The following is a 23,733-nucleotide window of genomic DNA, read 5'->3' as shown; positions in this document are numbered from 1 at the left end:
ATCCGAGCACCAGAGCATGAGGATGGAATGTAAATTTGAACTCGGTATGAATTTATGAATGTGCTGATTCAATTTGAACTGCTTGTTTGCTCTCTCTAACCTCCACATTTGGGAAATAAGCCTTGCTATATGCCCTGTTTAGCTGGCGAATCTAATGTGTGGGTTTCTGACACTGAGTTTGCAATTTGTTTTCTTGAAAAGTCCCCAAGTTTTCTATTGGAAAAATCCATTACCCCCACTGACAATTACCAACCAGAGATCCAGGCAACCAACATTATCAAACACCAGTTCAGTTCACCCACAGGCAAAGCAACAACATGTCCACACTGGAGAGTGATTTCATGTGGTGCATTGTGGGTGGTGAGGTTTTGACAAATGGCGGGGGTGGTCTACTATGAAGTCTACTCTTAGAGGGAGATCCTGAAGTACTCTTCACCTCCCCATTAGTTATCTCCAACAGTCACATGGCGTCAGCCCTGGCAGAGTGAAGCGGCAGGGCGGCCTGTGGGAGGAAATCAGGTCCACGCAACTTTTACCCACAGAGCAACGCCAACTTCCAATTTAACACACTCGGAAAGCAGAAACTCGCCCACACAGAGCACAGTGGACAGGGTCCGTTAGAGAGGGATCTTTTCTAAATTACTGTTGATTCAAGGATGAGTTCTGCAGTGCAGTACAATAAAAGCATGTGCATCCGGTGCATATGTTTCACACACCCAACTTAATAATGCATACATATCCTGATGGAAATGAAAGCCCGCTAGAATGAACAGTGTTAGCCTTCAAAAGGTTCAGCCTGAGTGTAGGAGGAACTCCTCCTCTAGAGTGATGCTAAATTGAAAAAGGACAGAAAAACAGCAGTTCTACATTTCTTAAAGGATCAAAAGTCATATGATCACTCCCACAGAAGCAAAACATTTAAAGTATCCCGCAATCCGGAACTCACTTTTACAGCTTTGCAAACACGGCTGAACGGTTATTTAAACGTATCACATGGGAGACGAGTAGTAGATTTCTTATTGTAGTAACAATCAACGCAGATGCATTTTAATTCTTTTCTAGTCAGTGACTCTTGAAAAAAAAAAAAAGATTTTTAATCTCAACAATAATTTTACTTGAATAAATAAGGGATATAAAATGCATTGCAAAACATACTAATACACTGTAATTGCAGCAACTGTAGCTACCTTCTTCAAACGTTTTCCTTCTTTAGAATACAAAAGCTGTTTTATCATAAAATGGCATAATGAGGCTTTGTTCAATAATCACTGAAAACGAATGAAATGACATGCTCCAGTGACAGAGACTCAGCGACAGATCGAAACAGCTGCTGCAATAGCAGGTGCATTACTTGTTAATAAACCATCTAAAGCCGTCACTAGCTTTACCAGAGAACTAATTTGGTTTTTTTGCAAACATGCGCTCAGCATGGAAGCCGCATCTTCACAGCACCCCACTTGAGATTCATACTGTTACATACATAAACTCACCCTGTGAGCTCTCCAGTACAACTTGGTGTCTCTATTGAAGTATTTGTGTACATTAAGAGAAAATCCATCTCAATACTTCCTCATACCTTTCGTCACTATGTTCAGGTTTCCAAATGACAAGATAAATGATAGTTTACCTTTCATCAGCAACTTTCCTTACACAAATCTGACATGTGTAAAGCATCTTTTCTTGGCTTGAAGACCAGCTAAAAGGCACAGATTCCATGCATATTTCAAATTTCACCTGTCTAGTCATTCTAGCATTATGGCTTCAGAACTCACCTCACTAAAAAAGGTCACAAGCTCAATCCCTTCAACAGCATATGAGTCATGACAGCACCACATTTAGTCACAATGACCTCCAGTGTTGCACTGAAGCCCACCAGCTTTCTCTTGGTAAGAGCGGTGGCTAACTGCCTTGAGTGGGAATGTAAAGCTGCTTGACACAGACAGTGACTCATGGTTTAGCATTCATTTGTAACTTTCAGATCACCCCTCTATAAGTCCATGGAGGAGCCAGGCACAATACAACAGAGACTGCAGGTGTCATCTGGGTAATCATTTCATCTAACTCAGCCACCGCCTGAGGTGAACAAGCTAGCTGAAAAACCTGAACAAGTAACTCTTTCTAAAAGACATGGAGGAAGCAAAGGAAGTCTATTTTAAGGAATGTTGAAGAGAAAGCAGAGAGTTTAAAAGCCTTGACAAAATAAACAGAGAATAATCAGACTTCTAATTAAAGGTGGTCTCAGGCTAGCTGGCCAGATGACCCGAGTATGAAAGTGACATTTAGGGGGAAAAAAGACATAGCCAAGAAGATTTAATGAGAGCGAGTCTCTCCACTTCCCTCTCCCTGTGGGGAGTGACCTTTCCAACTCCCAGGTGACAACGTTCCCTCCAGATTTACCGGGCCTCTCCCTTGACTGCACTGGAATAAAGAGAAGAGTCGCCTCCCTATCCAGACGCTGACCTTTAATTTGACACAGGTGTGGACAAGCATGGCGTGCAATGCCTGGCTGACCAGCAGCATCAAAGAGAAAACTAGACTCAGCAGTGGCAGCGATGATTTGAAAACCCAAGACCTTGTAGTGGCACCTTTCCTGATTGCCTTCATTTCCACCTGGTGCTAAGTGTGCAGGATAAACATGCGTAAGATGAAAGTCGTAGGTTATTCACACCCACACACATAGAGGGACCAAAAAGAACAGCTGCTGGAATGACACTCATGGGTGTTCACCTAACTAGTAGCCAGCTATTGTTTTAGAGTATTAATTAGCAGTAAAGATTATGGCTTCCTTGTTTTACACCTAGGTGACAAATTTGAAAAGAAAAGTGCATTATTTTAGGACATGAGCTTATTTGGTTTCTTGAAATGAAATGACAGCATGAATAGCAGTTTTATTTATGTACCGTCAATATGGAGCCAAAGCCAGCAGCCAGTTAGCTTGTCTTAGCATGAATAAAGGCAAACAGAAAAAAATGCACCCAGCACCAACTCTACAGCTCACTGAGCAACCTCAAGGGGCTCCTGGGCAAGAAATGCAGAATGGATTTTGTGAGCTTTAAAAACGCTACTAGGTGTTTTGTTTTTTTGTTGTTTTTAACTGCAGACAAGGAGAGCATGCAGAGGACTGGTGTGAGATAAATGACGATGCTAGAGATAGGGTTATGATCTGCCCTGGCAGTCCCTAAAGGGAGCAGTTCAAAGAAGGAGGACAGAGTTTTGTTCCTTCTGCCAATCTTGGCATATCCTGCCCAAGATTTATAGCTAAAGGTATGAAATGTGAGTATGAGAAAACTGGTTTTGTAGATTACATTATATTTGATGATTAGACTATTATGTGTTCACAATAGCAAGTAATAATTTTGATTGGAGATACTTTAGAACTGATACAAAAGACGCCAGGACTTTTCAGCTTAATTTCACAGCTAAATCAAGTGACTTCAATGAAATCAGAGTGATCAGAGGGCTCTCTTGAGAAGGCGAAAAGCGAATGTCACTTTGTAGTGTGACCATTGCATAACACCAACTCCTACACAGCGTGTTGCTGTGTGGGCCGTTTGTAGAGCCAATGTTGCTAGGGTAAAATCCATTCATTATCTGTCTTAATCATACTAATAAGTGTTCAGTTAGCACAGTTTAACCCATAACTGCTTCATGACTTGTGTTTTGTGTTTTGCTGGAAAATAAAGTAATAAATAACAAAAACAACATATTCATATTTAGTAAAGATTCAGAACATTTTTCAGCCAAGAATTAGTATTGACAAGGGAAAAATACGCATGTTCAGTATACTATAACAAAGCTAATAACAGAGGTTTGATAAAAAATGCTAAACATTTTTGTTTTAAGGAGGAAGGCTTCAACAATAATGCTGTGCTTCATTTAAGGCTTCTCCAACAGGATAATCATTCACCTGCCTGATAATGTGCAGGTCACCCTCATGCTGCAAAAGCTCCTCTTGCTCATCAAGGCATGGAAGCACAAGACCTCTGGATGTCCTATTGTGTCTGGCACCAGGATACTGCCATAGGATACTGTGGATCCTGCGGGTTGCAATTTGGGGCCTTCTGTGATTTGCTCACAAAGCATATCTTTAATCACATTAGGCAAGTTCAACATCTTGGGCCATTCCTGAGAAGTTTCTACACTACAGCAGAGCACACTGTGCTACTGGAAAGGGAAGGGCATATGTGTCAGTTCTCATTGAAGAAGAATGCCAGGACACAAGTTTTCCCCAAAAGAATACTGGATTGTAACAACACATCACCTATTAATGGTTTTAATGTTGTAGCTGATCACTGCATATACTCTTAATCAGTGTCCTCTGACATTCAGGTCAAATCACAAACATGCAGCAAGTACAACTGGTCCAGTTCAGCAGAAGAAAAAGTGGTGTTTCTATTCTGGGTACAAGTAAAGCAGGGTCACATCACCAGTTTTTTGGCACTTCGAAATGTGCAAGTGTGGAAGTGGGTGGAATGAGCTATCGCGGGCAATAAACAACTACGATTTAAAAATAACAACACTAACACGGTACAGTCCCACTGACATTTTGTGTTAACGGAATTACCTTCTTTAAAATATAACTGCATGGCACCAAATTATGTTCTTCACTGTGACCGCTTTGCAATGTAATGTAACTCAGAAAAGAACGTTCTGAAGGAGATTAAAGCGTCTGCACATTCCAGCACATAAAATAAAATATTTTTTTGTGTTTACACTCACTCTTTCAAATAGATGCAAGTAAAACACAGCAGAAAATAAATAAAATCAAAGACTAGCGGTCCTGTTGCTCTATTTTCACCTGTAAAGCAGGAGTTGGGTAGGCGGAGGTTTCTGTGAATTTCCCATTACATCGTTGCGCACTCGGTGCTTGCTTGGAAGTTTAGGGGTTTTTTTCGATGTAAAAAGAAGTTTTCTTCCCACGCACAACAGACGCTAAAGTTTTTGTCACTTTTTATGGAATCAAACTCAAAATAAGGTCAGTACTTCCACACTTTAAACGCTGCACGCTCATAATGTCTCCGGCACTCGATATTTTATCCATTGTTGATCTGCACACAGCTGTTGTCACGAACGTCGCACTTGCTTACGTCACTGTCATGAGACATTCTTGCAAAAAAATCACGGTTTTAGTAACGCAGTAACACAGCGTGCTTACGGGAAAGTAACGGTAATCTAATTACCGTTTTTGCAATAGTAATCCCTTACTTTACTCGTAACTTGAAAAAAGTAATCGGATTACAGCAACGCGTTACAGGTAACACATTACTGCCCATCTCTGGTTGCTACCACTGAAGAATGTGTATTAACCAAAAAAATCGTGGACAGGTTTGTTTCTTGTTAAGCGAGAGGGGTTAACAGTGTATTTCTGTACACTGTCTCTCATCCTTTGACAGCTGGAAGAGGTGGATGGATGGATGGACGGATGGATGAATGGATGGTGAGCTAATGTGATGTCACGGGGTCTCGATCAAGCATCAAGCTCCACAGTGATTTGTGGCTTCAGTAAAACTAGTTTTCAATCACCTTGCTTCACTGCAGAGTTTCTGCTGGGCTACTTGATATGTTAAGTGAACCAAAAAGGCAATAAAGCACTCTAACAACATTACTCATACAGTAGAGGCCCTGATTCACTTGCAAATTTTACGTTTATATAAGTTTTGAATATCTGAGTTATGAGACGTTTCCTCACATTGCTTCATTGCTTTGGTCACACTACCTGAGAAAGACAATGAAAACTGTCATTAGTTTTAAAAGCAGGGTAAATCTCACAGCATATACACAGAACCTATGGAATTAATTCCCTCATGTGCCTCTGAAGTAAGTGTGGACATTGAAGACTAAAGTCTGTTTAAGTGATTTTGTACACTTAGTTAGGTGTATCCTTTATTCAGCTATGCCATAATTTTCTATATATCTGATTCTGTTTGAAGTAGAATGCAAATAACACCACAAAGCATATCCGTTAGTAATTCATATTGAATAGATATAGAAAAAATATTGAATAATTGTAATATTTGAGCTAAAAGTGGTAAAATATGTCAAAATATCCAAATTAAACCATTTTTATTAATCTATTGTCCAGGGAACTGCTTTAAAAATTCTTTAGCATTGTGATTTATTATTTTTCACTTTTTTAATATCTAAAAGTGCACTGTTGATATTCTTGTGTAATGTGGAGTGTTTCCACAGAAAGCTCTGGGGAGTTTGCTTTCTGACAAGTCCTTACACAGTATAGTCAGTGAGGTCTACGACCTGCACAATCATTTTATATCACTTTATGTGTTTTGAAGACTCACAAAGGAGTTGCTGAAGGGGACTTTTAGGGTTCCTAGTTAGAGTAAATTCCCAGACACCCTGCTTTTCTGTTACTAATTCATTTAACACAATAGTGAGTGTGATTGTTTTAACTTTTAATTGTGCTTGAAATAAACAGACCAGGCACTGGGAAGTTAACTGATTTCTGTTCAGTGAGCCGATCATCACCAGGTTTGTAGATTATTCAAATGGATGGGATATTATCCAAATTATAAAGTATAAACCATTTAGTTTTTATTTTTTTCACTGAAAGCACATCAATTCATCACCATAAAAAATAACAAGAGGTAAAGGATGTCTCTCTAAACAAGGGATGTAAAAACATGTTTGCACTTTTATCTTTAGCTGGCCAGAGATAAAAGCACAAAAAAACCCACAATGCTGTTGCAAGTCTTCACCAACACCGATAGAGTGGCCTAGCTAGACCAGATCTTAAATCACTGCATTAACTTCTTGTGTGTCAAAGGATGGATTTTAAAATCCCATTACTTGTTTATAAAGCACTGAACAGTCTTTTTGAACCATTCAGACCCCTTGGGTTATCTGGAACAGGTTTGGTTAGTGTTCACAGGATCAAAACTAAGCTAAGCTGTGAAACAAGCCTCCTAAATTCCTATCGCCTTCAAAAACTGTCAGCTCATATAAAATAGGCATAAAATATGCATTAAAAAAACAACAACTCTGGCTAGCCAGTAAATCATTTGTTTTTAACCATAAAACAAAACAAGGAATTTAGCATTATTATTTTATCATTTAATTATTCATGCTTCCTGATTTAAACCTGTCTGTACTTGTTTATACATTTATTTATATTATACTATACTGTATCATATACTATATCTTTTGTATCTTTTATTTTTATCCTTTCTTTCAATTTACTTTTGAATATGCCATTTGATAATGTCTATGCAGTATATTTCAAAAGCCTGTTTTTTTCCTACTATATCAGTCAAGCCCATTAAACACAAATGCACTAAAAGGAAAGGAAGTAACCATAATCCTTGTGTTTCATGAAAAACAGCCATGCTAGTGACATAGCATGCCTACTCTGACTACTCAAATTTATTTATTTTTCTAAAACGAATACAGGCCACTGCAGCAATCACAACAGACATAACCAGTGTATCCATTTCAAATAAACCCAAGACTATGTGGAATATTTTCCTCTTGTTGTTTAACTGTATATGCTGCAGTACATGTCACCCTCAACAACAGGCCCATGGATTTTTTTTTTAGCTAAGTGTCATACATGTTATGAAAACTACAACACATGCAAGCATGCATTCTTCATTAGCCTAATGCTTCTGACTAAGGCATCAGTTACACAGGTCACCATGTATCATGTTTCCCAGGGGATCTCCAGTCAATAGGGAAAATTGTGCATTTTGTCAAAGTCGAGAATGTTTGCTTTTAAAGTAAAAGTTGTGCGCTGCTGTTGGAACCTCCTGCAAAGCACTTGTTAACAGGTTAGGGAATACACAGTTTTCTCTAGCAAACAGTGGTTACCAGGGGGGTCACAAACCAGAAGAAGAAAGTTACAGTAAAGTGCAAAATGCATCCTGGATAGAAACAACTATCTATTGCTGATAAGAAAACACAATCTTGCAGCATGCTAACACAAACCTAGAAGAAAAGACTGAGTGTTGCAACAGCTGAATATCTGCTGACCCCAGCAAAGCAACAAGAACCCGATCTTCAACAGGTAACAGAAACAGAATTCTTCTTGAACATCTACAGTAGAGTCACAGTTGAAATATCGTGTTTGTGTGCTCATTATCTTTGTATTGGTGTGTGGGACTGTAGCCTGAAGTATATATACCATTACAAATATAGATATATTAGATGTCGTTACATGGTAGTTATATAAGAGTGCACCTCAAGCGGCGTTATAAGTTAAGATAAAAATAATGAAATGGGTAGTGTAACAAATGCCTATATTCAGTGATTTACTAAGTAAAATTTTGTATGTCATGTCTATGCGTTTTAGACTTCCCCACATCATTTTACAGTATTTACTGACACACTCAAAAGTTGCGGTTACAGGTGAATATTGTTCATGGCGTGAAGTGAAGCAGAAGATGAATAAAAAGTCAGCTATGATAATGTGATAATGTGTCATTCATACATTATTTATAGAATAAGTGGCTGCCTAGAAACATTAAAACAATCCTATGTGGTGTAAAATTAAGAGGAGAAATTGCCAAGCAAATTAACTTCTTTTGTGTATGGTTGTTGCATATTTATCCATACATTGGTGAATGAAACTGAGCTAAGTGTGGTAACACACGTCAAGGGTCATCAGGGGAGCAAATGCTGGACATGCATGTGATGAAATATGGAGTCAAGATGTGACTGCTTGTTTTCGAAGCTCAGAATATCAGCAGGCATTGATAACCGTTGACTTGCTGGCACCGGAAATTGTCATTATCTGCAACAACAGTGCAAAATATTACTGATTGTTCCTTTAATGTCCCTTTGTGGTACTTAAGAGGATTGAGGCCGTTTCATGAGTTTCTCCAGCCACAACAATTGGTGAGATGGGATTTGCTGCTGCGTCACTGGTGCCACTGAGACAAACACAGTAATATGTTTACTTGATGAGTTGTCTTTTTGAAGACAGATATCCCATAGAGATATTCTTAAACTGCTTCACCAGAGGAAAGTTTTTATGTTTATCTAAATAACATAGAAACTTGTTCCAATAATTTGCACAATCAGCACATTTTCCTGAACTGATTGGGCTGAGACTTCTCAAATCGGACACAGACCTTCTGGGAAAAAGCCCATTACACTCAAAGCCTTTAGAAATTACAGAACTGTATACCTCAACTTGAATATTGACTAATTAAAAACTGCATGTAGTAATATTGTATGCAAACCATAGCCACAAGTTAACAAAGTGCCCATAAATTATTAATGCATTCTGTTACTCCTTTATTATTGCTTTTGTTTCTAAGTTTGAAATATCAGAACATCGTAAATAAAGTTAGATGTGCTGGTAGGAGTATTGCGTTCCAAAAGTAGCAGACTAACACGCATTCATGTTTAAGGCCTATTTTCTAAGCTGAAGCAACCACCTAAGAACTGTGACTTTAAGTGAATAAACTGGAGAATGGTTTTATTGTTTTTATATTATAATCAAAGAAGCCTAATAAAAAATGTAAATATTTTAAAACTGTTTTGGTGTATTTGTTCCTTTATATTTCCTATGGTTTTGCTTTTGCCATATGACAGAAAGAATACTTACAAGCATTTAATACAACAGCGTTGCACACTGAAGTGCTGAAGTCCTCTAAGTGCACACAGTTGAACAATTAGCAAAATCGCATTCTGGTCCATGTCCTCTCTCATCCACTAATGACAGAAGTCCTGTCTGGTCAGCTTTAAAAACTGATGTTACACTCATGGGTGGTACTTTAACATCTGTCAGATCACCATCAAAACAAAACAATCTAGCCACTTTAAACGAGAGGTTGTGCTGTTGGTGTAGAATGCTGATTAGTTTGATCATCTTCTGTTCTACTTTTACTGCAACTTCAAGAAGCATCCCTGCTGTTTTTTGTTCCGAATGCACCAGCACAACCAGTGAGTCATTTTGCAGGATTACAACCTAAAAATCCTTTGCAAAAGGAACTTTAAAATCCTTATCAGGTGATGCTGATGTGTGATTTCCTCCACTGCCCTAAATCACATTTGCTATATGAAATTTAACGCTTGATTACTCTTTTCCCTAATTTTGGTTTGCTGATTTCAACAATAATATCTATTTTGTTCTATTTTGCACATAGCATGTTTCACTATTAGCACTTGCAAGTGTGATCCAGATGTTTTTTTGCAGCTTTTTTTTTTCTTTTTTCTTTTTTTTTTGCTTGGCATATTTGTGGTCGACCAAGACAAGCCGAACTCAAAAGCTAGGGTTTCATATTCCAATGGAATAAAGGGAGCCACTGAAACACTTTGATGACTGCTACTTCTATTTAGTCAATATTTCTGGATACCATTCCAAAACCAAATAATCTCTTACTTACCCTAACCTGCCATCAGCAATGAGACCAGTAACACATTTAAATGAAATACCACCTCCCATTGTTACTGGCTTAGATGAGGAGTGAGATGAGTATGATGATGTTTTGTCTCCAGATGCAAAGTGATGAAGATTTGAAAAAGTTGTCTTCTAGTACCTCATCTGTCAGAGCTAAATGATTTAGTACGAGATTTTGATCTGCCAAAGGAAGCAACTGAGTCGCTTGGGTCTAGCCTCAGCGAGGAAAAACCTCCTTGCTCTAGCATCTAAATTTTCTTTTTATAGGCATCGTGAGAAGGATCTTATTCCATTCTTTGAAAATCCTTTGAGAGCAATAGGTTGTGAGTATGATGCAGATGAGTGTAGGTTGTTCATTGACAACTCAAAAGCCAGCCTAAAATGTTATCCACTTTGGGATGGCAGCAATTACTGATTGGTCATTCTGTCCATTTAAAAGAAACCTCTGAAAACATGCAAATTGTGTTAAGGAAACTGAAATACAATGAAAAAAAAAGTCATTTGCATTTTGTAATAAAAGTGTATGTGACTGAATTTTTTATTGGTATCTCTGAACTCAGCATCATTGAATTAGGTTATCAGATATTAACTACAGTGGTTTGCAAAAGTATTCGGCCCCCTTGAACTTTCCCACATTTTGTCACATTACAGCCACAAACATGAATAAATGTTATTGGAATTCCACGTGAAAGACCAACACAAAGTGGTGTACACGTGAGAAGTGGAACGAAAATCATACATGATTCCAAACATTTTTTACAAATAAATAACTGCAAAGTGGGGTGTGCGTAATTATTCAACCCCCTGAGTCAATACTTTGTAGAACCACCTTTTGCTGCATACAGTCTTTTAGGGTATGTCTCTACCAGCTTTGCACATCTAGAGACTGAAATCCTTGCCCATTCTTCTTTGCAAAACAGCTCCAGCTCAGTCAGATTAGATGGACAGCGTTTGTGAACAGCAGTTTTCAGATCTTGCCACAGATTCTCGATTGGATTTAGATCTGGACTTTGACTGATTGGATTTAGATCTGGACTTTGACTGGGCCATTCTAACACATGGATATGTTTTGTTTTAAACCATTCCATTGTTGCCCTGGCTTTATGTTTAGGGTTGTTGCCCTGCCGGAAGGTGAAACTCCGCCCCAGTCTCAAGTCTTTTGCAGACTCCAAGAGGTTTTCTTCCAAGATTGCCCTGTATTTGGCTCCATCCATCTTCCCATCAACTCTGACCAGCTTCCCTGTCCCTGCTGAAGAGAAGCACCCCCAGACCATGATGCTGCCACCACCATATTTGGCAGTGGGAATGGTGTGTTCAGAGTGATGTGCAGTGTAAGTTTTCCGCCACACATAGCGTTTTGCATTTAGACCAAAAAGTTCCATTTTGGTCTCATCTGACCAGAGCACCTTCTTGCACATGTTTGCTGTGTCCCCCACATGGCTTGTAGCAAACTGCAAACGGGACTTCTTATGGTTTTCTGTTAACAATGGCTTTCTTCTTGTCACTCTTCCATAAAGGCCAACTTTGTGCAGTGCACGACTAATAGTTGTCCTATGGACAGATTCCCCCACCTGAGCTGTAGATCTCTGCAGCTCGTCCAGAGTCACCATGGGCCCCTTGGCTGCATTTCTGATCAGCGCTCTCCTTGTTCGGCCTGTGAGTTTAGGTGGACGGCCTTGTCTTGGTAGGTTTACAGTTGTGCCATACTCCTTCCATTTCTGAATGATGGCTTGAACAGTGCCCCGGGGATGCTCAAGGCTTGGGAAATCTTTTTGTAGCCTAAGCCTGCTTTAAATTTCTCGATAACTTTATCCCTGAGCTGTCTGGTGTGTTCTTTGGACTTCATGGTGTTGTTGCTCCCAATATTCTCTTAGACAACCTCTGAGGCCGTCACAGAGCAGCTGCATTTGTACTGACATTAGATTACACACAGGTGCACTCTATTTAGTCATTAGCACTCATCAGGCAATGTCTATGGGCAACTGACTGCACTCAGACCAAAGGGGGCTGAATAATTACGCACACCCCACTTTGCAGTTATTTATTTGTAAAAAATGTTTGGAATCATGTATGATTTTCGTTCCACTTCTCACGTGTACACCACTTTGTGTTGGTCTTTCACGTGGAATTCCAATAAAATGGATTCATGTTTGTGACTGTAATGTGACAAAATGTGGAAAAGTTCAAGGGGGCCGAATACTTTTGCAAGCCACTGTATTTTCTGGAAAACAGAAGATAGTTTATTTTAAGATGAAGGGAGGTGTAATCATAAATCTGACCTCACTGACCTCAGAGGCTAGAATATGAGGCTTACTTAAAAGTTTCACTCACCAAACAAAGAAAGAATTAAATAAATAACAATAGGAGAGGAAGACCAATAAGAAGAGAGTTACAGTAGTCAGTGTTGGACATAACCAAGGTGTGCGCAAGGATGGCAATGGGGAGTGAAAAACTGTTACATTTAGACAAGTTGGATTTGATGCCAATGAGGAGAACTACCGTTTTATCGATAAGGCTATTTGAGAAGATGAGAGCAGGTGTGATAGTGGTAGTAGGTTTAGTAGACAGGTAGAGCTGGATACCATCAGCACAACAATGGAAAGTAAGAATTAATTTATCTATGACATGACCAAGATAAAGTATATAGATGATAAATAAAAGAGGCCCCAGGGCAGATCCCTGGGGTACTCCAGGAGTAATTAGAATTGAGCGGGTTTTGAAATTTGAGTTAAATGAATTGAGTGCAGCTGAAGAGATACGATTTCTGCCTGCGAAGTAGTGTTCAAGACCACAGAGTGGAAACGCAAGATCACTACTCAGTGTAAGGTTTATGCCACAGCTGCAATTAACAGTACTGGTAATTACTAAAATCATTTTTTTTTATGTTTCTGTAATGGTTAACCCATCATATGCCCAAGCACTTTAATCAAAATCATATTATGATATGATATATTGTGATATATAATTATTATTGTTATCCCCTAATTGTTATCTATTAATTTTTCAAATATAGTGTTTTTTTAAAAGAAAAAAACAGTAAAGCACATTATTATGTTTTGATTAAGATGCCATATTAGTTATTTATTTACAGTGATGAACAGAAAAAACATGTTTTAGTGTTTGACTGTTATGCTTGATTCATTTCTGACTCACAAGTTTGAACTTTCCTAATAAATAATATCACTTTTAGTTTTTATAGATTTCTAGTTTTTCTATAGTTTTCCTATATTTTATTTCTATATTTTTCTTCTGTCTTGTTTTTATGGCAGGTGGTTAAATTTGTTAAGCACTGTAAGTGTCAGTAATACATTGATTAAATATTTTGTCTCATCACCACCCCGCCATGCTGTATAATTTTTGGGTCACACTTAGTTTACTTATGCAATGTTCAATTGGAAATCTTTTTTTTTTTGTTGTTTTTTAACTGTACCACTAATTGTAAATTTTTCCAGCATCAGCTTGATGTTTAAAATGTAAATGTTATGACAGTTTGTTGATTTCATGTTTATGTCTTGTAAGCACATTAATTCAAAGTGCTGCACAAATATTTGTCGATGTTACACATATTTAATACTGGAGAGTTAATCACATTCTGGAGCCTTGCACAGTTTATATTTACCTACATGTCGCTCAGTTGAAGCGCTCGTCTTAATCGTCTTAGCAGAAATTAAGGACTGCATGTGTTGCCCAAGGACACATCAGTAATCTGCAGGGCTACTGAATGCATTGGTTGCTCATGGATAAAATCTCTTGGACCTCTGCTATGAATTGCAGAATCCCACTGATGAGAATAAAGCACTCTCACAGGCTATGGTATATTGTAATTAGGTTTATTTTGGGCTCACATAAAATATAGAGGGCCCACAGAGGTCACCTCACAATGACAACACTGATGCTTTGACAAGTGCTGTTAGGAAAATAAACAATGCCACAGGAAAGGATTTTAAATATAGCTAAATTCATTTCTACTGAAAGAGGTGGACACAGTTCAGACCAGCATGGTTTAAAGCTGTATTATACTTTTACTAGCTGTTATAAAGATCGCTGTTGCTGTGGGGTGTTTTCAGCAGCATTTTTCACTTCATATAAGACACTGCATGCTCATACAGCAGTGTCTTGTCAACTACAAAGTAGCCCTGTCCTAAAGTACCCTGCTTTATTGCTGATTTTAATCTAGATGTAACCATTTGTTAAAAACAAGACATGTTTATTAAATGAACCATTAAATTAGAGTTTGACACAAAAACTCATAAGAAAATGTGTTTACTTAGGTCAAAAATCAAGGGAGTACTAAGATGATTTATTATACATATAGACTTCTTTTTACAGCCACAGGTATCAGACCTTACTAAGTTAAAGCAAATGTGGAAGGTGTTTGATGCGCCGATCTGCTATAAATGCACATAATAAGCTAGTTTATAACTTCGCTACACATGGGAATGTTTGGAGGATCCACTTCAGCAGATATATCCAGTGTGCTATCAATTCCTTCAATTTCTGTTATTTCTGTTTTTTCCATCTGTTTTGTGAAGCACTTTTACAATTCATGATCAACTAAATTGTACAAGCTAGAGCTTATCTCAGCTGTCATTGGGCGATAGGTAAGGTATGCTCTGCACATGTCGCCGGTTTCACAAGGCTTAGACCAAGAAGCATCATTCACGCTCACATTCACGCTCACTTAACCTAACATGCATTTCTTAGGACTATGGGAAGAGGGAGAACCCACACAGGCACAAGGAGAGAACATAGAAACTCCCTAGCCCTAGCCAGCCAGTGGGTTTGAAGCAAGAACCATCTTGCTGTGAAGCAAAGGTACTAAACCAGTGCAACCCATGTCACTTCTATCATGTATCTTGTTTGGATTTGGTATGGTTAAAAAAGTAAACATGATCCCACCTCTTTGTATTGATGTGCTCGTTTTCACCAAGACATACTGTAATACATGCAAAATAATGGACGCTACACGTCTTCAAAAACAGAGCAGAAGAATACTGATTGAAAAGAGAACATAACTAGGGTGGGTTTTAATTACAGTCATCACGTTTGTAGCACACGGGATTAATGATATCTTCGCTGTGACTAATTGAGCCTGTTTTGGCCTGAACATGTGATGAAGACAATAGCTTCAATTCTCCTCACAAAGCAGCAACCAGTTGAGTGTCTGATGGCTTGGGCTTTGAGCAGACCTGTCTGACACAGACATCAATGAGGTCGGTCTTCTGAGGCTAAGCACAGGCATAATAATTAATCTTCTTTGACATCATCATCCTCAGAGTCACCTAGCAACTGTCCACCTGCATTAACAAGAGCACAATAGAGGCCTGTCATGGACTGCCTGAAGTGGGGGTGTTCAGTGGTTGGAATCCAAATGCCTCCATGTAGGAACAGTAGGAATGTACCGGAGGCTAAAATAACATGATCAACACTTGCTTTTTTGGGTTTTTTTAAAAAAAAAAAACTTGTCAAACAGCATTTTATAGATTGTTGGATTGGAAACGTAATAGAATTTCAAAATATATTTGGGACAGGCTTTTTCAAGACACACATTAATTAACACATCTCTGGTGAGATTTTGATGTTAGCTCAAATTGTTTGCATCTTAATTATCACTGTGGGTCTGAACCTCACACTCATTTATTTATATTACACCATAAGTGAGAATAAAAGGGAAAGAAGCATGAATATTCATTCACCTGTTCTTCTTTTATGCGTTCTACACCTCTTCTATCTTTTTTTAGTCCCGTACCACTGCACAGCAATTATTTTTAGCGGGAGAAATGGAGGAAGAGGTGAGAAGGTTACAATCATTTATTTGTTTTCGGTCTTGTGTAAGCAAATCCATCTTCTCGAAAGAAAATTAAAGTGAAGGCAGGATTTAAATAACTTTCATTAAATGTTGATGGGCTCGATTAGCTCAACCAAACACCTAACTAGATAAAGACACCAGTAATGTCAACATTTTTTAAAGCAGTCTACACACTAAAAAGACAAAAGTGTGTGCACCCAGGAACTCACACACATACTCAGATGCCAAAAAGTCAGCTTGTATGACAGCATAGTCCAACCAGTATTTTTCCGCCTCAGTAACAGGTATGATTAAGTTCTCAAATGAAAAATGCTGCATTTTTAGTTTCCATATTATGAACTGCTACTTGCTGTCTCTCTCTCTCTCTCCCACACACACAGATTTAAGCCTAACAGCAGTCATAGAAAAGAGACCAAGCTGCCTATCAGTCGATGACTGGAAATTGCAAATGGCAGCGTGTTCAGGTAAAATACTGTGAGTGAGTTCCTCAACGTGTTTACTCCTGGAAAATTGGGGAATAACAGGCTGTCATATGGTGACACATCAGCCTTTGTTAAAGAAATTACTTTGCTCTTTGCCCAGCTCTCTGATGCTCGGCCTCCTGGACAAATTGTCCATTTGGCGAGTGCAGACTAAATGGAACTGCGTCTTCGGCATGCTGCTCTACCGAAGCACAAAGAACCCGGGGCAGATAAGAATCCAATTATCCAAAGCAAATAATGGATGTCTCATTTAAGATGTGCAGCAGTTGCGACAGTAATGGCAATGCCACAATTTTCCTGAAGCCAACCTCTATCAATTGCATCATCTGCTGTTTAACACTAAGTCATCTACAGCCATACAGCCGACTACAAGCTGTCAAACGTCACATAACATAATAAATCTTTTCATGGCACAGGAAACATGGTCTCAAAGATGGAGTGTTTACTCACATGGTGCTTAGGTGCGGGTTCTGAGCAAACGCTCGAGGCTGGATAGACTTCAGGTTACAATTCATGATAGTTCTGAAATGAAAAGAGATCAAATACAGATCAGACTGTGTGGAAACCTGCGAAAAAAGACATTTGTTTTTTCCTAGTATGCTCACATGCGACTGTATGCAGTCCATTTCAAGTCATTTTGCATGTTTGTTTTACCATAGCAGTGCACTGTAACAAGAAGGGTTCTAGCTTTTCCAGTTTTTCATATTTAAACATTTATCTGTATTCTGGCACACCCCGCAGAGCTGACAGCCAAATGAAAATTCACTTTGATGCGCCATTTGATGAAAGATTTGTGAACTTGTGTGTCTTTACTTTGAAATGACTGAAACCTCTGGTTAGAACATGCATTCCCTCCTTGTGCTAACAGTCAAATTAAACTAATACTCATTTTGCTGCGGACCCAGTGGATTCTTCACGACGACTCCAAGAATTCCCAGCGTCCCAGTTTGGAAACCACTGTTCTGGGCTACAATGGTAATGACTTCTAATCTTGTAATCACAGATGTCTCTTTCCAAAGACGTCACTGACGTCTTCAGTGAGCGCCTCATAACGCTGTGTGCTGATTACATCCAGCTGTTGGCGCCAATTACCTTCTACAAGCTTGATCATGCCTCTGTGGTGTTTGGCGAGGATGCGGTGATTCATTGCCCACTAGTTCCCAAAGAGGGGCTCTGGGACCTCAAAGGGTCCTTCAAAGAGTTTAGGGGAATTCCTTACAAATAGATTCCCTCACAAAAAATGAACAGCAATATTTCGACTTCTATTTCATATCCATTAAATTAGCACAACCATATACACAGATGACTGTACTGCTTTTGCTTTTGTCCTCCCAGCAGTAATGACTGGAGCAAAGGCATTTATACTCAACACAATTATCTCCTTAAACAGCAGTGAATTAAATGGAGACATTACAGGTGAATGGGGTAAACATTTACCTAATGGATATCACCAGGAAACTTCCCCAGTCGATTGCTTAGGTGAAAATGATGTTTTGTATTAAATACATTCAGAAAAGAATCTATGTTTAAATATGCAAACAAGATATTATCTAAAACTGATTACATATTTCTTGCAGAATGGAAATCTGTAAATGAGATAAAGTTTGATCTAAAGGTTTCTACAAAGTAAATTTTGGGGTGTCACTATCAAAAGACAGAAAAAGCAGATTTTCACCATGTAACTAGAAATACATTTAACATTAATTTAATAATATCTCCATTAACCTGCATACACAGAAATACAACTGGAAAGCTGGGTTTGCACGTGTGTCACTGAAGTGGTGATTTGTGGCTCAAAGTATGAAGAAAAGAATTTTGAGATAGTATGATCGAAAATTATGGAACACAAAAAATTTCACATATTTTTAAGGGGAAAAACCCACAATTTTCCAGCGAATCTTTCACCAAAGATATAGTAAATGGACTGGCACTCGTATAGCACTTTTCTACTTTCACTGAGCACTCAGAGCACTTTTTACTACGAGCCACATTCACCTGTTCAGTGCTTTATTCTATGCCTTTGAGTAGTGAATGTGGATGGGAAGAAAACATCCAAAGTAACCAGTGTAATCTAAAGCATGTGTGTCACCTTAATGTTTGCTAGATTTGAAATTTTCAGCTTTTAGCACACTAAAACATTTCATTACATGAAAAATAATGCCGCAGGATCATTTGTTTTCATTTATTATAATTTTTTTTATTTTATCACTTAATTAAATAAAACCAAACTAAATGAAAGGCAGTAAGAGCTGACCAAAACATTTAACCTATATGGGCAAGAGTACTGGACCACCTCGACATTACACCAGCAGAAGCTGCTCAGCCAAAGAAACCTATACCATGAAGTTCTCAGCACACACATTTTTTTGCTGATGTTTATGGCAGAGGAGGTCTGTAAGTACAGCGTTAGTTACTTTTTCACACTATTCACTTCAGGAAACAGCAACCCCATTGTGTAACTTTACGTGGCTTTGTGGCTTAGTTAGGTGTTTCCTAAATGCATCCACTTTACAAAATTACTACTTACAACCTATTGTGTAATAGGGGAAGACATTTCACAAATAGACTTGGTGCAATGATGGCATTACAGTACTACGCTTGAATTCATTAAGCTCTTTAGAATGATCCATTCTTTCACAAAGCCTTAAGCAGACTGCATAGCTAAGTGCTGGATTTTGTATACTTGTGGCAATGGGACTGATGTCACCTGAATTAAAAAATTAAAAAGCATGCTTTTTTTCCATGAAGTGTATAAATTATGGGTGCTTTAAACCTATCTTGAACATGTAACTGTCAACAACGCTTCCTTTGTGACATTGATGAGGCAGCAAGAAATCTACTGTAAGGTGTAGATGCCTGTGGAAGATGCAAAGTAACAACTGCATTTGCAGAGTCTGGTAAATGCAGTAAACATTACACCAGTGCTGTTTTTATCATATTTGCTACATTGCAGAATAATCCGGATTATACTGAGGCTAACACTATGGTAGCTAAATAATGAAAAAGTGCAAACAAAGTAAAGCATGGTTTATTTTTCAGATTCTTCCTGATTCTTTTCAGATTCTATTGACAGCATCTTAACCAGCATCATTAACTCATCACCTGAAATGATTTTCAATATAAAGCGAGTCTTGTTAAAAGTTAAATGGTGAAGTTTCTTCAGTTTATGGTGTGCTGACAATGTGTCGGCATACAGCCAATCACTGCATTCAGACACTTTACTAATCCATATTACATCCAACACCTGAACTTAGTGAAAGCAAAAAGACTATTATTATGTAATGTCAATATACTGTAGTTTCTTAAAGCACAACCTCAAAACCTATGGGAGGATCAGTGGATTCATCCATTCATTTTCTTAACTGCTTATCCACAGGGAGGGGCAACAGTTTAGCTTTCATGGGGTGAGGAGTCGGCTACACCCTGGACAGGTTGCCACCTTATAATCAATAAATTCCATTAGTGCTTCCGGTAGCAAAACAGATCATCTGTTTGGAAAGAGACAGCCTAAATACGGCATCCATCACGTCGTGTTCAAACTGCTGTGAAGAAATCACTAGTCAGGTGGGACCAAGAAAAAGATTAAAAAGTCCATCTGAAATCTTCGCTTTGGTCTGATGAGTCCAAATTTAAGACTTTTAGGTCAAAACCATCAGGTCCTTCCCACCATGAAGCATAGGAGCTCAACTGAGATAGTCTGAGGTGAGGTGGACTGCAGATTAAAAAGCAGCCAACAACAGATTTGCATATGTGGGCAGAAAAATAACGCAGGTGAGCTCATGAGGCTGGTTAACAAAATGAAAAGTTGGCAGAAGGCTTCTATAAAGTATTTTGATGTCAGCCTTTCAAAAAAGTTCACCCACTCAGCTGCACTAAATATAAAATTACATTATTTGGATAATATTCTGCCCTCACAACATTTAATAACACTTAAAAACATAGCTGCTGCTGTGGAGAGTGAATTGTTTCGAACAAATCCTCAACATAAAACAGCAGAAAGATTACGTTAAAATCCACAATACTTGTTTTTCCTTTGTATGATATTTGTCGTACCTGTAAGATAAGCTTGTTTCTGAAGTGTGGTTTCTTTGAAATATGGTGTGCATTGGTTCGATAGGGACATTTTGTACAGTACGTGCAAAATGAATAGCACTCATTTGTTAATGCTGCTTTCATTTTGAAGACCACTTTGGGTTTGTTAGTGAATAGTCAGGCATCTATAAAATGTTTTGTTTGTTTTGGTAGGAAATTAGCTCCATATACGAGAAGTACTTGCTAAAAGCTACAGTTCCTGCTGTTTCAGAAATGATTGAATAATGAATGTCAAAAGCCTTATAAAGTAAATGAATCCAGTCAATTACACGAAACTACAGTGTTCACTGTGCTACAACAAAACTCATTTCAGTTATTTTAATCTACTCTGTAGTCTACTTTTAGTTTATTTATAGGTAAGTAAATGTAAGAATATAAATGTATATATATTGAATATAACTGTGCTGAGGAATACAAGCAGCTTCCTGTGCTTTAGACAGAGAAGATTTTTTTTCATTTTATTCAAATAAAGATGGTGATGATGAGGTCACATGCAAAATAAGATGATGGAAGGTATGCCATAGTGACTTTTTCCCTTCTTATCCCGCACACCATTAACAGCCCCTTAAGGCAGCATCGCGACAGCTTTCCCTGTGAAAACTCAACTCCAGGTGGGGAGGAGCCAGTGTCCCTAGACAAGGCAGCAGGAGAGAAGCAGTGGTAATGAGAAAAATGCTAATTTAGCCGTGGAGATATTGCACTTGGCCTCCCTGATAAGGGATCAAGGGGATCAGGGGAGAGGCCAGCTCTGACTTTGGAGGGCAAAGGAGAATGCGATTCTCTGTAGAGTGGGGGAAAAATGAAGAGGAATAGGAGGCTGGGGAGTGGAAGAGGTGAGAGAAATTAAAGGATGTGGCCTCATAGTGCATGGTTGCAAAGCAGGAAAAGAGCGTAACATTGCTTTAATATGTGAAGAGATGAGAATAAAAAAAACCCACAATGCTACAGCAGGGACTCCTAATTCAATTTTCCCTGCTGCTTTTTAGCATTATTTGATCAGTGGCTAAGCAAAGCGAAGGGGATGTTCCACCAGCGTGTGACTGTCAAGAATTAAAAGCTTCTTTAAGCATCAGCTAGTGTTAGGATACGGAAGACACCCCTCACCCATGCTTCTCTCTAACACTCTGCCCCCAAAGAAGTATGTGACATTTAATCCAGATGCTGCAACTTGGGATCTGAGGTGAATTACTGCACTGATCGCTAGGAGGAAACCGCGGCCTCTCTGCAGTAGCAGGCGGGCAACCTGATGGAAAACAGGGATTAACAGTGGTACAGTTTCTACTGTGCTTTTCCAGATCTGCAACACAGCAGGACTAAAATACATTGAAGTGTCTCTCACCCCACTGTCACAACCACCACCACAGATAACAGCATCAACACTCACAGCTTCTGTAGTCCAGTGTAGAGCTCCATATCGACGTCTCTCAGAGTCTGCAATCCTGTCCAGTTCTCTATATGTCTGTAAACAGTGAGAAAGAGAATTGTAAATGAGATATTCCGGTTCATCCTAGAAGAAAAGAAAAACAAACCAGGACACATGACAGAAGAAAACTCTTTTTTTTTATAGTCGCAAGTTGCAAATTAACAAGCTGTGTATTGTCAAAAGTTTTCTGAATCCATATTCATTTAAACTGCAATTATTGGAACAGTTCTGACAGAGCGCTCTCTGCTGCCCTCTGATAGATTTAATTGCCAGGAGGCAGCTTCTGAACCTTAATCTCTGTGAGGGGAAGTGTGAGGGGGACACAGCAAATAAACACAGCAGATGACTTTACTTCTGCTAATACTATCACAGTCCCAGGGGATGTCTATGTGGTGGGATAAAAGGAGAAGCTGGTGGCTTTAAATTAGCTTCAGGAAAAAAAAACTGCATTTATAAATGATTTGTTTGTTAGGGTTTCAATTGAGCTGGGGGAAATGAGGAGATGAAGGAGAGGACATGGCAAAGGTTTTATTGCTTTGTGTCAGAGTGAAGAAAATAAGATTGGAAGCTCATGGGAACTTTGGTTAATGTCACAGGTTTGAAATTTGACATTTAAGCTAAAGAAGTGGTGAAAATATGACAACTGGCTTGATCTAAGTAAGTAAAAAGTAAGTAAAAACTTTATTTATATAGCACCTTTCAAGATAAAAATCACAAAGTGCTTCACAGAAGCTAAAACCTAAAAATAAAAATCAACTAAAAGCAAGTTTAAAAAGATGGGTTTTTAGCTGTTAATCTACGTCCATATACAGTTCAGACACATGGAGTTGTGTTAAAAAACACAAATCCATTAACATTGAAGCACAACACAATCATGCAGTCTAAGCCCAAGAGTTGTGTGATCACATAGCAGCTTGTATTTTATAACAACAGCAGGAAAATAACATTCCTGCAATTGTTTTTTGGCAAAACCTGAGCTTCAGTATATCTTGTGGGTCTTGTGCATCTGGTGTACAATTATGAAGCAGCATCTAAGACATTCTGTTTATTTGAGCCCTGTGCTCCGGGGTGCACCACCTGATTTTTGTGGCGGGGAGGATACAGACCTGCCAAATGCAACCAGCACTGCTGGTACCCTGCTGTGCATGACTTTATTGATGGCTAACTGGGTTGCCAGCTTTTTTTTTTTTTGGGTGCCAGATGGGAGCAGTAGGCAATGAGATCACGAGTGACACTGTTGTGTGATATTTTTACAGTAAATGAGCGTTTATATTACAGACAGAATATGTATCATTCTGATGTTAATACAGAATGAGGCAAGGAATATCAAAGAGGAGATAGGAAATTTCAGATATTAATGCAAACTGGTTAAATGGATAAGTTCACTCTGTCAAAGTCAAGTCAAAGTCAAAGTCAACTTTATTGTCAATTCTGCCACATGTACAGGACATACAGAGAATAGAAACCACGTTACTCTCAATCCCTAGATAAAATAGCAAATGAACATTTAAATATAAGAGTGATTAAAAAATGCAGGTAAAATAATTAAAAAGTAAAAATTTAAATAAAT

The 23,733-nt window shown here is 38.5% G+C and overlaps 1 protein-coding gene across 3 annotated transcripts in view; it reads right to left on the bottom strand.

The window, feature by feature from the left end:
* Positions 1–23,733, bottom strand: part of ntrk3b (neurotrophic tyrosine kinase, receptor, type 3b) — a 221,752-nt gene that overhangs the window by 162,922 nt on the left and 35,097 nt on the right. For all 3 annotated transcript variants that reach the window (XM_005913047.3, XM_005913046.3, XM_005913048.3), the window contains exons 2-3: positions 22,125–22,199; positions 17,099–17,170 (exon numbers count right to left, since the gene is read on the bottom strand). In XM_005913047.3, coding sequence (XP_005913109.1) covers positions 17,099–17,170; positions 22,125–22,199 — 147 coding nt within the window. The remainder of the gene's footprint in view (positions 1–17,098; positions 17,171–22,124; positions 22,200–23,733) is intronic.

Source organism: Haplochromis burtoni, unplaced genomic scaffold, assembly GCF_018398535.1.
Source record: "Haplochromis burtoni strain Fernald_Lab_line unplaced genomic scaffold, NCSU_Asbu1 Contig_2, whole genome shotgun sequence".
In the NCBI taxonomy this organism is placed as follows: Eukaryota; Metazoa; Chordata; class Actinopteri; order Cichliformes; family Cichlidae; genus Haplochromis; species Haplochromis burtoni.
This window is presented reverse-complemented; position numbering and strand designations above follow the sequence as displayed.